The sequence below is a fragment of the Solanum tuberosum genome, unplaced genomic scaffold, assembly GCF_000226075.1.
Source record: "Solanum tuberosum cultivar DM 1-3 516 R44 unplaced genomic scaffold, SolTub_3.0 scf00217, whole genome shotgun sequence".
NCBI classification, from domain to species: domain Eukaryota; kingdom Viridiplantae; phylum Streptophyta; class Magnoliopsida; order Solanales; family Solanaceae; genus Solanum; species Solanum tuberosum.
In genome coordinates, this window is record NW_006239142.1 from 103,221 (window position 1) to 115,225 (window position 12,005).

General features: G+C 33.7%; 3 protein-coding genes across 3 annotated transcripts; 1 reads left to right on the plus strand and 2 right to left on the minus strand.

Annotated features, from left to right (window-relative positions):
• Positions 1–461: 461 nt before the first annotated feature.
• On the plus strand, positions 462–1,553 carry LOC102600716 (uncharacterized). The gene has a single exon (XM_006356326.1). The coding sequence runs from the start codon at positions 462–464 to the stop codon at positions 1,551–1,553; it is 1,092 nt and encodes a 363-aa protein (XP_006356388.1).
• Positions 1,554–2,009: 456 nt separating this feature from the next.
• Positions 2,010–6,994, minus strand: LOC102587314 (F-box protein At2g32560-like). Its single transcript, XM_006356285.2, has 5 exons — positions 5,405–6,994; positions 5,218–5,297; positions 4,859–5,037; positions 4,091–4,165; positions 2,010–2,534 (listed from the first exon to the last, which is right to left on the minus strand). Exons 1-5 carry the CDS (start codon positions 6,062–6,064, stop codon positions 2,347–2,349), a joined length of 1,182 nt encoding a protein of 393 aa, XP_006356347.1. The 5' UTR covers positions 6,065–6,994; the 3' UTR covers positions 2,010–2,346.
• Positions 6,995–8,643: 1,649 nt separating this feature from the next.
• On the minus strand, positions 8,644–9,667 carry LOC102601071 (bidirectional sugar transporter SWEET5-like). The gene is made up of 3 exons (XM_006356327.2): positions 9,598–9,667; positions 9,260–9,296; positions 8,644–8,995 (listed from the first exon to the last, which is right to left on the minus strand). The coding sequence occupies exons 1-3, from the start codon at positions 9,641–9,643 to the stop codon at positions 8,644–8,646; spliced, it is 435 nt and encodes a 144-aa protein (XP_006356389.1). The 5' UTR covers positions 9,644–9,667.
• Positions 9,668–12,005: the final 2,338 nt, after the last annotated feature.

Below are 12,005 nucleotides of genomic sequence, written 5' to 3' on the forward strand. Positions count from 1 at the left end.
CCAAACATCAGCATTACATGAGGATTGTGATAGACAATAGAAGACCAAAAAGTCATCTTTCACTAACTCTAATAAATAAAAAACAATTTTTTTTTCTTTGAACAGCATTAGAGTCCAAGAAAGAAGCAACAAATAACCAAATATATACATAATAATATTCTTGTGGTTGGTCCACATATGACTATTTTTTAATCAAACAACTATACACCAATATTTTGAATGCTAGCTTTTAAGCTTTAGTCTCTATAGTTAGGGACATGAATGAGTATATTTTCTATGTTTATTTAGCTTTGAAGATTATTTTAGAATCAAATAAAATGGTAGTAGTGCTTGTGACTTTAAGGCAATCCTTAAATTCAGGAGCAAAATAGTAAGCACTCAAACTCCTTTAGTTACTTCTTAAAGAGCAAATTCAAAACTTTCTCAATTTGCCTTTTGTCTAAACTACAATTCTCTACCCTATGGATTTTTCATCTCCACCTTCAACTTCTCCCTATGTGACAGCACCAACAAGTCCAACTTCTTACATGGTGCAATATTACCATAGCGCCCCGGCTAGCCCGGGTAAAAGGGTTGGTAGCACTATAGCTGAGGGTGGTGATTGTGGGTTGACCACCCTGAATGATTTTGAATTTGAAACAAGCAAAAAGTTTGATACAAGTTGTGTGGAGTTTGAGACATGTCATGAGAACTTTGACCACTCTGAGGATGATCAATCGTGGGACGAGAAACGAAGAGAGAGGGGTGGCTCACTCCCAGAGATGGCATTTGCGGATGAACTTTTCTCTAACGGTCATGTCATGCCCCTTAAACTACCACCAAGGCTCCAATGTGAACGTGACATCAAATTATATACTAGTCAACGATCGATTACATGCTCAACTATCTCTCCAAGTGCTATCGTTAAGTCCTCGTTTGCTCGACGAGACATCAATCCTTTTGTTGTTGCCATGCAAAAGGTGATGAAGGAAGATAATAGGGGGAGGGATAGCAATCCAAATCATCACCATAGGCGCACAAGGTCACATTCACCATTTAGAGCACAAAATTTGGAATGGACTATTGAGGAGATGAGAAAAGAAATTGTTTCCATGTCACCAATTCAACCTTCAAGCCCAAATACAAGAAAGCCCATAGAGTCTAAGGCCAAGGGAGCATCATATGGAAGATGGGTTCTAAACCATTCTATGACTATTGGGCCAACCTCAAAAGAATCCAAGAACTTGCTTTTTGGAACAAAAGAGCCTAAGCTCAAACCCAACAAGGCCACTTCAAATGGTGTTGCCCAAAAAACTAATGAAGGGAATGTGTTTGTGCAAACCAAAATGCAAAAATTTAAAGGAATGCTAGTGAGATATGCAACATTTGGAAAAGAGAACAATGAAGGAAATACGATAAATCCAATTTCAGCACTATGGAAGCCTAATTACTTCAAGAAGTTGAGTTTCAAGTTCAAGGGGAATAAAAAGGTAAATGGAGGGGAGTCAAAGTTGGTGATTGTGAAGTACAAACCAGCACTTTGTTTGGGTTATGGACTTGAAAGTCCTAGGTAAATGTAGTAAGCTTAAAGAAAGAGATAATCTATCAATAGTGTTTGTGGTTCTTTAATTTACATTTTTCTGAAATGTAAACATAAAAAACTCCTTAAACAGTGCATCCTTGTTCATGGGCCATGCTAATCTTATATGTATCGTTCCAATTTTATCAAACAAAATCCTTATATAATGAAAGGAATGAAATGTAGGATTTTTCATTTGAAAGGGGATGAGTAGTTTATGTTCCATAAAGAGTTAAAAACATATTTGTGATAGTATATCTTCAATGGAAGGCTTTTTTGCATCATCATTTTAATATATCTAACAACAAATGAAACACAACAAAGAATTAACATAGTTTTAGACCCAAAAACTTGCTAAAGGATGCAAACTCCAAATAGAAAACAAAATTTCTATCCTTTGATTAATCAAAAGAAAAATAAATAGCATGAGGTCAAGTTTTTGCAGTTGTAGTTATTTTAGAACATAAACTTATTAAGTATTTCAATAACCAAGCTTCTGTCCTTTCATTGATCAACAGAAACCATAAAAGGTGGATCAACAATCTAATTCCTTAGTACAAGAAGCTAAACTAGAGATTTAATAGATTTTACTAAACAAATCGATCTGTAAACGTGGTAATCATTTTACAAACAATTAGGATCAGTGTCGAAATAACTCCCCCACTGATCACAAAACAATAGAAGTGGAAGTGGTATACTGAAAATGGCTAACTTCCAAGTTCAGGTGTAACTTCCTCACATTCTGAAGGAACAAATGAGGTTTTTGCCAACAATGGTGAGCTTGCAACTTACTCCAAGACATCGGATGGCCACAGGCGTCTCCACATAGAAATCTCTTCATTGCTATGAAGTTTACGGATTCCTCCATAAAATCCATCAGCCTCATTCCCTTCCTCGCGATGATCTTTCCTATCAATGTGTGTTGTCCTCCACCGCGATCCATGAGTATACTGCTTGAACTCTAGCACTACAGTATCTGCAAGCACCACATTGAGGTTTAGAAACCATGACAAAACACTACAACATAACAGCTTTGGAATTGCAAAGTAAAAGAACTTTCATTGCCTATGTACTGTATCATAACATTAGAAGACATGGCATTAGATTTCGAGTAGTCAGTTCATTTTTCCGTGGAACAGTTGATATCTACTAGACTATCTGTTATTGCTTCATTCCCCTGACACTTCTTCCTTTACAATGTTAGAAAAGTAGATCTGTGAAACCTTGCATGAAGTTCCAACAAATTGAAAAAATAGAACTTTAACAAATGTAGGGCTTAGATTGAATTGGATATAGACGATTCATATAGCCGACTTAAAAATGAAGATAGTTTATTGATTGATTAAATCAAGGCTTGAGGACTATTACCAGTGATTGATTGATTTTTTTCAACTGATAAAAGGTGTTCAAAGTGAATATATGCCTAGTCACACCAAACTACCATCTCAATCAGAATGCCATATTTTTCTTTGATACCTTTACCAAAAGATGAGTTTAAAATCTATATAATATGAAATGAGGTGTGGATATGGGGTCCAGAAGTTAATTTTTCGAATCATGTTAGAACTTGACAAACTCCACACAAAAAAGAGAACTGGTGAGGAAAGGATAGAAAAAAAAAGCTGCTAAGGTAGAGCTCTTAGAGTCCTACTTAAAGTTAAAGGTAGTTCTTTAGTTAAAGCATGGACCTTTTCTTTTTCATTTTTCCTACCGGATATCAAAACAAACCATAACGATTGTTTCTAGTCATGAGTTCCCCTATGACATAAGGGAAGAGATGTGAAGTTGATACTAATAGTGAAACTTCACAAGGTTTGTAAGACTATGAAATTGAAAATCTTGGACAGTCAATCTATATATTAATATAAGAGGCATCAGTAATGCAGCTCCACAAGGAAGGATCATAGGCTGAGAAAATTACAAGTCTCTTTCAGATTGCTTATATTATTAAATATGCTCCACTGAAACAGCACTTATGACCATGTTGGAAGAAAAAATGACAAAATGAATAGGACTTGTCTTGTGTGACATAAAAGATGAGCCCACATGCAAAGTGATGGGAGTCAAAGAGGGGCCTTAACTCAAGAAAAGGTCTATTTTGTGATAATGATGAATTGTCAATTTAGCTAGAATTAAAATTCACAGCTAAGATGTCTTCTTATCCTACATATATGTGTGAAAATCTTGAATGCACAACTACGGAGGTTAACAAGCTTTTTGTAGGTCCACCTTTTCTTCCAAATTAAGCAATCTAACAAGAATATGTGTATTATAGTCATTAATCTGGACCACAAATGAGACCTATGATCTTGATTCTGATGGAAACTGATGTTTATGTTTCTTGTATTTTGTTCCGTCGAATAATTGACTTAGCAGTGTATAAGGTGAAATGTTTGAATTCAGCCCGTTTAAAAAGGCAATCAACAGATAACTGGTAAGTAAAGTTACGGCTGGATTCTCCAATTGACTTGGTATAAAAGTATACGGCTGAAAAACATACTAGCTATGGATGTGAAAGGGGAAATAACTCACCACTTTCATGACAGCGGCAGTAATACTCATTTCCATCACACGTTTCCAAGTGGCCTACAACACCATACCACCAGCCTACAAAATATGCCACAAAAATTCAAAGATTGGAAAAACCAAAGATAGATTTTTCAATATCATCAAAACACCAATCAAAGTTCGTTACGTTTCCTAGAAAGAAATTGACAGTGGAATCAAATCAAATAATAGGATGTCAAGTTTCTGCTAACCAGCTGATTCAACTTTCTACCAAACAAGAAAGGCTGGCCACCTTCCATTTTTAAAAAAAAAATAAGAACTGTTCATAGCACTCCCAACATGTACTATTGAAAATATATTCCAAAATTTATCAATAAAAAGTTGTGGTCAATTAAGGCAGGTTTAACAGTTCAACACGTTTTAGGGATCAAGATAACAAGGACCTTTTGAAAAAAACAAAAAAGATTCTAACAAGTTGGAAGTAGGATTTGGAGTAGTCCTCTTTCCTGTTTGTAACACACCATCCACAACTAAAGAATTTTAGAGTACTACCAAACTTCACCAAGTAACATAGGAAGGAAGAGGAAAGGCAGTAAAGGAAATACAACAACAACATAATCCCATAAGTGGTGTTTCGGGAGGGTAGAATAGAATGTAGGCAAACAGCCTCGACCTTGGGAGGTAGAGACTGTTTTCGATAGACCCTCGGCTCAACAGGGTGATAAATATATACAGTTGTATCAAAAGTAATGAAAATAGAAAAATGTTTGAATGGTTTATAGGGGAACAAACCATAAGGGAATTCTTTGTTTCTTCTCCATTGAATCTCAATGTGGTCACCAGGGCATAATTCAGTCAAGCAATCAGAGATATAAAGATCATGTGGAGAGGTATCAAGAGGGGGAACTCTTAATCTATCCAATGTTACACCTGTCTCTATTGCCATTGCCCTCCTTCCATGTGGAGGATATCTGCAAACAAATTAGAGAAACAAACTGATTTCGCCTAATTCATCGACGATATATATATAACAAGAAGATAGCATTTCTTGATCCCTTTTTAATTCCATATGTAGTTTTTTGCTGATGACAGGTAGAAGGAATTCCTGTTTAACTTACAATGGAAAATTCTGAAAACATATTCCCAATTACCTGGCCTGGAAAGTGTCCGTTCTTCGACTATAGCTAAGCTCAGCATCATAGCAAGATAGCATAAAACCAACATGCCCATTCTGCAATTGGAAACAGATAAAATGATCTTAGTGATTACAATTCACACACACAAAAAAGGTAAAAATTATTCAAGCTGAAGATTTAAAATCAAGAAAATCGATGATACCTCGCGATTGTAGACTTGAGCAGGGAACCAAAACTTTCCAGATTCAAGAGCAAGATACATAGACATGATTGAATCAATAGCTGGGGGAACCTTTTTCTTGAAACTAGTGCTAGGATTAGATCTAACTAATGAAATAGGCCAAAACTGGGAGAGGTAAGTCATTAAACCTCTTTCTTTGGCCTGATTAAAGAAACTTGAATCATTTCTTGAAGAAATATGCCACAACCACTCTCTATGAGCAGCAGGGCCAAGAACTCTGCCCCATTTTTCTTTCATATGCTTTTCCCAAAGATATTTACTTGTGCATTTCTCCCTCAAAGAACTACAAACACTTGCCATACTATAAAGTCCCTCAGGTGGGAGCCTCTCAAGAATACATTCCAAAACCAATTCAGGCAAATCCAACACAGACATTTCTGAATTTGTCTCAACATTCTCTACTCTACAGCTGAAACTCTTCCTCCTCAGTGTCATCACATTTGAGGACATTAAAGATTCTAAAAATCCTTCCTTGAAAGGGTTCAAAATCAAGAAATCATTCCAAAACCATATTGATAACAATCTCACCTCAGAACTACTCCATAAGGGAAGTGGCTTAAGGGAAAGAGACTTACAAAGGAAAGTAATGAAAGTAAAGCAAGTTATCAATAAGAAAAGCATTTGTTAAAGTTGAAAAAAGTTCATAAATCATGTGGGGAAAAAGATCAAAAGTTAGGTGACCAATTATGTTAAAAGCAAGGTTAGTAAAATAAGTAGAAACTCAACTCATTTTTTTTTACTCTTTCTCCTGTAACAATTATATAAAACTAAACTAATACCCTCTCCCCTTTCTTACCAAAATACAGATATTATACTTCTATTAGCTTGACGAAGCCCACCAAAACAAACTGTGGGCCTCGTCAAAACTCTAACAAGATTGACTAAATAAACTCTATTACTATATACACACACCCTTTACCCTTATGAGGAAAAAAATGGAAACAATGGATAATTTTGTTCACATAAATTTAGACACGAGCAAATGGGGAAAGTGGAAGGTTATCCTCTATTTATGTACATACAAACAGAAGGTTGTTCTAAAATGGATATTCCCACATTAAGAATCCATTAGTGTTCATATGCACATTAAAGAATGGATTTTTTTTGTACACAGATCTGATATGGGCCTCTGACACCTGGAAAAATCCCCCAATAATGAAAAAAAAGGAGATGAGTCCAGATACAAAGACCCCTTTTAATCAAAATGCCAACTTTTTGTGCACCAAGCTCTTTTCTTGGAAAAATCAAAGGGGTATTTTGAAAACCAAATCTAGGTATATGAAAGAAAGAACAAGAAAGGAAAATATGGAGATGGATGAAGAAGAAAAGGAAGGATGATTGAGATAGTATATATTAGACAAGTGGGGTTGTCCCCTTTTCAATCTAGATTCTTGTTCATCAAAACAAAAAAAATGAATTCTTGGAAAAGTGTACTAGTAGTTAGGCCAAGAACCAAGGAGAAATCAAGAAAAGATGAAATGTGTGGTTAATGGTTAAAAAGAGAAGCTCATGGATTGGTTAGTTTTTGTGGATTTCAATGCAATACCCCACACACCCCACACGTCTAATGGTTGCCACTGACCTCCATAAACAAGTGGGAGGAAATAGCGGCTACACCAGTAAATGCAATTAGATGGGGTATTCCTCCCTTTCATTCAATTCATGTGTCACACCAATAACACTTTTGGTAGAGTGGTAAGTATTTCTTGATGTTTAACTAGAGCTCTCGAGTTCAAGTCCTCACTCATCTTTGTTAAGGAGTTTTTTATTCTCAATTTGGGACTTTCCAACATGAATTCGAGTTTAGTCGGACTCCAAGATTCGCATTTGTTAGGAAACACTTTACCTTCTATGTGGGACTGTTCGACGTGAATTCAGATTTAGTCAGACTCTAATGTCGATATCGAACATCGAATGGAAAATTAAAAAAAAATCATGTGGCACATTTTTTTTTAAATATATATTTTTTTTAAATGTCATTTTTGTATATAGTTATGTAAATATTTAAAATTTATTTTATATTATACTTTTTTTATAAAAAAAAAAAGTTAAACTATATATCAAATCAAATGATGTTACATTGAAAAAATAGGTATGTGTTATTCTAGCTAGGATATTGTAGCATACTAATATAATGATAATTATTGAAAGGTGAGAATTTAGCAACTCATCTACTAGTACAACAAGTTGATGTTCTTATTTTCCTTATTCCACCAAAGCCAATCATGAATTTGTTTTCCTTTTTTGGGGTTATTTGCTAGTGCAAGCAAGCATAAAAACCAACTTAGCTAGCAGCTTCTATATCCTCTCTATGTACTTTCAACTTTATCTTGATTTTGTATCAAGTCTCAATAAAACGTCAATACTAAAAATCTTTTCAATCATCAAGAAGGGAGCTAATAGTAGAGGACTAAATTCATAGATGGCCTTTTTAAGTTGTTCATAACAATTAAATAGACATCTCTATTTGATATAGGTGTGCCTAATCGACACCTAGATCAACAAATCTTATGCATGAGCTATAATCATTGATGACATAATAAATGGACAAATAAATGAATAATCTATAATTTTTTACAAAGATTAATATTTTTTAAATATATATATTTATTATACTTACAAGAATGTAGGCATCAAAACGGATGAGGGCATAAGAAGTCCAACTCACACCATTGAGAAATGAGAAAAGTGAAAGGAAGAAAGGCATGTACTCCACAATATAAACTTTAGTTTAAAAATGATGTTTTCATGATTTCCTTTTTTAAAAAAATATTTTTCATTTTCTTTCTTAACCAACAAGTGGCAAAATCAAGATGTACACAAATTTAATAACTTTTTATATACACACATCATAATTTTTTAACAAATGATACTCAATTAACCACTAATAGCGTTCGCACGATTTTTTTAAAAAGAGTGACAACATCTTAAAAGATGAACAATTAAATAAAAATCATTAATAATAACAAATGATGTCTAAACATCTAATAGAAGAATTCGATGAGAGACCAAGCCGGGCTGGGCTTGGTGGTGGGCCAAGCCAGGTCGGACTGGGCCCTATGAATTATGATCAAGCTTATTTTTACTCAATATGGACCATTTTACATATATACTTCCTCAAGCAGGAGAAAACTCGAAATCTGCAAGATGTAAAAAAAGGTGAAAGATATTTACCATGACGGACAAAGGAGCAGCATACATCATAATGTTGCCCACCATGCAAATGCTACCAACAATGGCTGCCCTTTTCTGGGTTCATGGACAAAAGTTAGAACAACAAAGCCAAGTGCAACAACAAAAATAATCTCAACGATGACGATTATAATAACTTTCGTCCTTTGTTTACGATCCGAGTACAATAAAAACAGCGTAAGGTACACGATCTCGATGCCTAGACCGGTCCCGTTAATAGTTATAACTAAAAGACTGTTAGGTGTGACCCATGGGAGACCGTACATCACCCAAATCCCACAATTGATAAATGTGGCTAGGTATGGAATTGGAAAAAATTGCTCCACAGACTTGCTTTTCCATATACGAACGAAAGTCGTCCTGTCAAAAAAAAAATCGAGATCACAAGTTTTAAAAGTCTTTTTTCTTTTTAAAAGTCAGATCAATCAAATATCTAAATCTAATATGAAACAAAAAGTAAATGCTATAAATAAATGAGTCACATTATATACATCGATGATAGTGTAAAAAGTTCTTTACAAAAGCGGTGCATAAAGCTTAAACTCTTTATTCTTTAAAAGCTTTTTTATTAGAGTAAATAAAGGAAAGTTGATTAAAGGAAAAAACATGAGAATTGAAGCTTACAAAGGTGACAAGAACAAGATGAGTGCAATGATATTCCCTGAAAATAAAAATAAAAACAAAAAAAAATCAGTTTCTTTATAAAAAATAAATAAAATTGAAGGTAATAATTATCATAAGCTATTTTTCTCTATATATGTTTTTGTTGAGTGTGTAGGAACGGAGCTAGATGAGCGAAAGGGGTTTATTCAAATCTCCTTCATAGAAAAAAATCACATCATATATATAAAATTGAAATATAAATTAGCTGTATATACAGTAGATGATGAATCACTGGATAAAATCCTAGCTCTTTCACAAAGTATGGGTTTTGTAGAGACAAAAAAGTACTAAGAACTAACCAATAACACCAACAGCAAACCTAGCATTATCCCTATTAAGAAACATAGCTATGAAGAAAAATAGAAGAGATTTTTTCTCGATTTTTTTTGTTAACTTGTGGAGTGAGTGTGTGAATCAAAGAATGAAGATGGATAGCCTTATAAAGGGTGAAGGGGAAGGGGTTGATTTTGGTTTGTCCAAAAAAAAAAATGAAAAAATCAAAGTATGCAAAGTTTCCCTCTCTCTCCTTTGCATGACATGTATTATTATTTGGTTGGTCAATAAATACAAGATACATAAATAAAAAGAAGTCAACAAAAGAAATAAATGAAATTTTTTTAATTTAAATTTTGAATAAATATTGTCCTTTTTTTTCGTTAAAAATTAATATCATTTTACACTTAATAAATAATTTATAATCGACGAGAGGGAGTTGCTCGGATGGTAAGCACCCCTCACTTTCAACCTGAAGGTTGCGAGTTTGAGTCACCAAGGGAGCAAAAGGGGTGGGAGCTCCTAGGGAGGGATAAAAAAAAGAAAAATAATAATAATGATTTGTAATCATACAGATAACTATAATTTATTTTAAATCATAAATTTTGAGATTCTTTCTTCTTCTTTTTTTAGATTTTGTGATCAGTCAAACATGGTCAGACCCTGTGTCCAAAGGCCTAGGCATGAAACTCCCGTCAATCTACAAGAATATTATGAATTAAAGACAAGTTTAACTACTTAGTTAAGCCTAGCCTACGTGGACGTCAACCAACTGCTGAAAAACTCTGAATACGAGCTTCTCTGACTCCTTTTGTAAGGCTTTAGCTTGTTCTCGATCTAAAATAATAACACAAGTAAAAAATAAATCACAATCGGCCTAAACATTCACGAATTATAACTTATAAATTCCTTATCCCAGCCACACCTCATAATTTTCCTTTCCAATTCAGGGATTTTGCACCATTAATTCACCTAGAACTATCAATTCCATGGTAATATATATGATAATGCTCAGCTATACATCATACAAATTGATGTGTAGGCGGTTGCTAGCAATATAAACTCAACGATGAGTTAGTGTTGATCCCACAAGAAATGGTCGATAAGATATAATCTCACGTACTAAACTTTTGTATGTTTAGTCAATTTAGACATAAAAGTATGAGAGAACATTTGGTTATCAATTAAGAGGTGATTAACAAGGTGTTAATAGCAAAATTTGAACAAGGAGTTTTCACAAGTATTAAAGAAACATTAATTAGGAGTGTGCATGATTGAATGCTAATTACACATATATAGTGTGGCAACTACCATTGCTACAAATAGTTGATTATCAATTGGTAGGCCAGATTAATACTTATGATAGTTATTTATCAATCAACTGCATGTCATATATCATACGAGTTCTATCAAACCCCGACATGTTCAACATTAAGAACTAACCCAAAACCATACTTTCTCAAGCTAAGGCTAACATATGAATTAAATAAATCAATCATTGACTATTTCTTCCACTCAAGGCATCTTTCACAAGCAATTATTCAATAGATTTAAGCTAGATGAGAATTATAAATAAATATCTATTTATACGTCTTCAATATGTATCACAAAATTGCCATTCGAGGCTGATTCAGCAAGTTAAGTCGAGATCTCCAAATTGATCATCGGTGAGTCATTGTTAGATTCAGGGATCATTAGCTATCGTTGGAGTCCGTCGAGTTGCTTCGGCAAGTCACCAAGCAATTATACTAATGTGAATTACATATACATAGAAATAGAGGAACAAGAGAGGCAAAGAGGCTAGCGAAAGAGGAAAAAAACAAATACATTTGTTATAATAGTGTATACTCAGACAAGATATGTAATTCTTGAAACTATCAATGCATTCTTCAACGAATTTTTAAGCTAAAATAACTGTTAAAATGAGACGGAGAAGATACTAACGATTCATTGTTTATATGAGATGAATTGTGTAATCATCAATTGACAATTACTAACCATTTATGATTAGAAATAAGTGTAATCAAACCTGTTTTTTAACTTATATATTGGAACGCCATTCCCTTCTTAATTTGAGTGAATCGAGAAATAAATTGATTGTCCTTTCTTTTTAATAATGATTACTTATCAAGAACGAGTATCTTATAATTTTTCAACTTTTAATACTTGTTATGTTGTCTTGGCAATTTTTTTCAAGTGAAAATGGCCTTTTACAAGCGCTTATAAATTGAATTAAGAAAATATGAACTTTCCATATATTTTGTGTGTGTTAAAAGATCTCTTGCAAAAAAAACTAAAAATTATAAAAAGAATTGCCCTTTTCAACACTAAACTTAAATATTTTTCCATTTATCTAGAGGAAGTGATAAAGTATGGGTGTCAAAAGAATATGAAAAATTGATCGAATCGATCGAGCCTAATCGAACCAAACTGA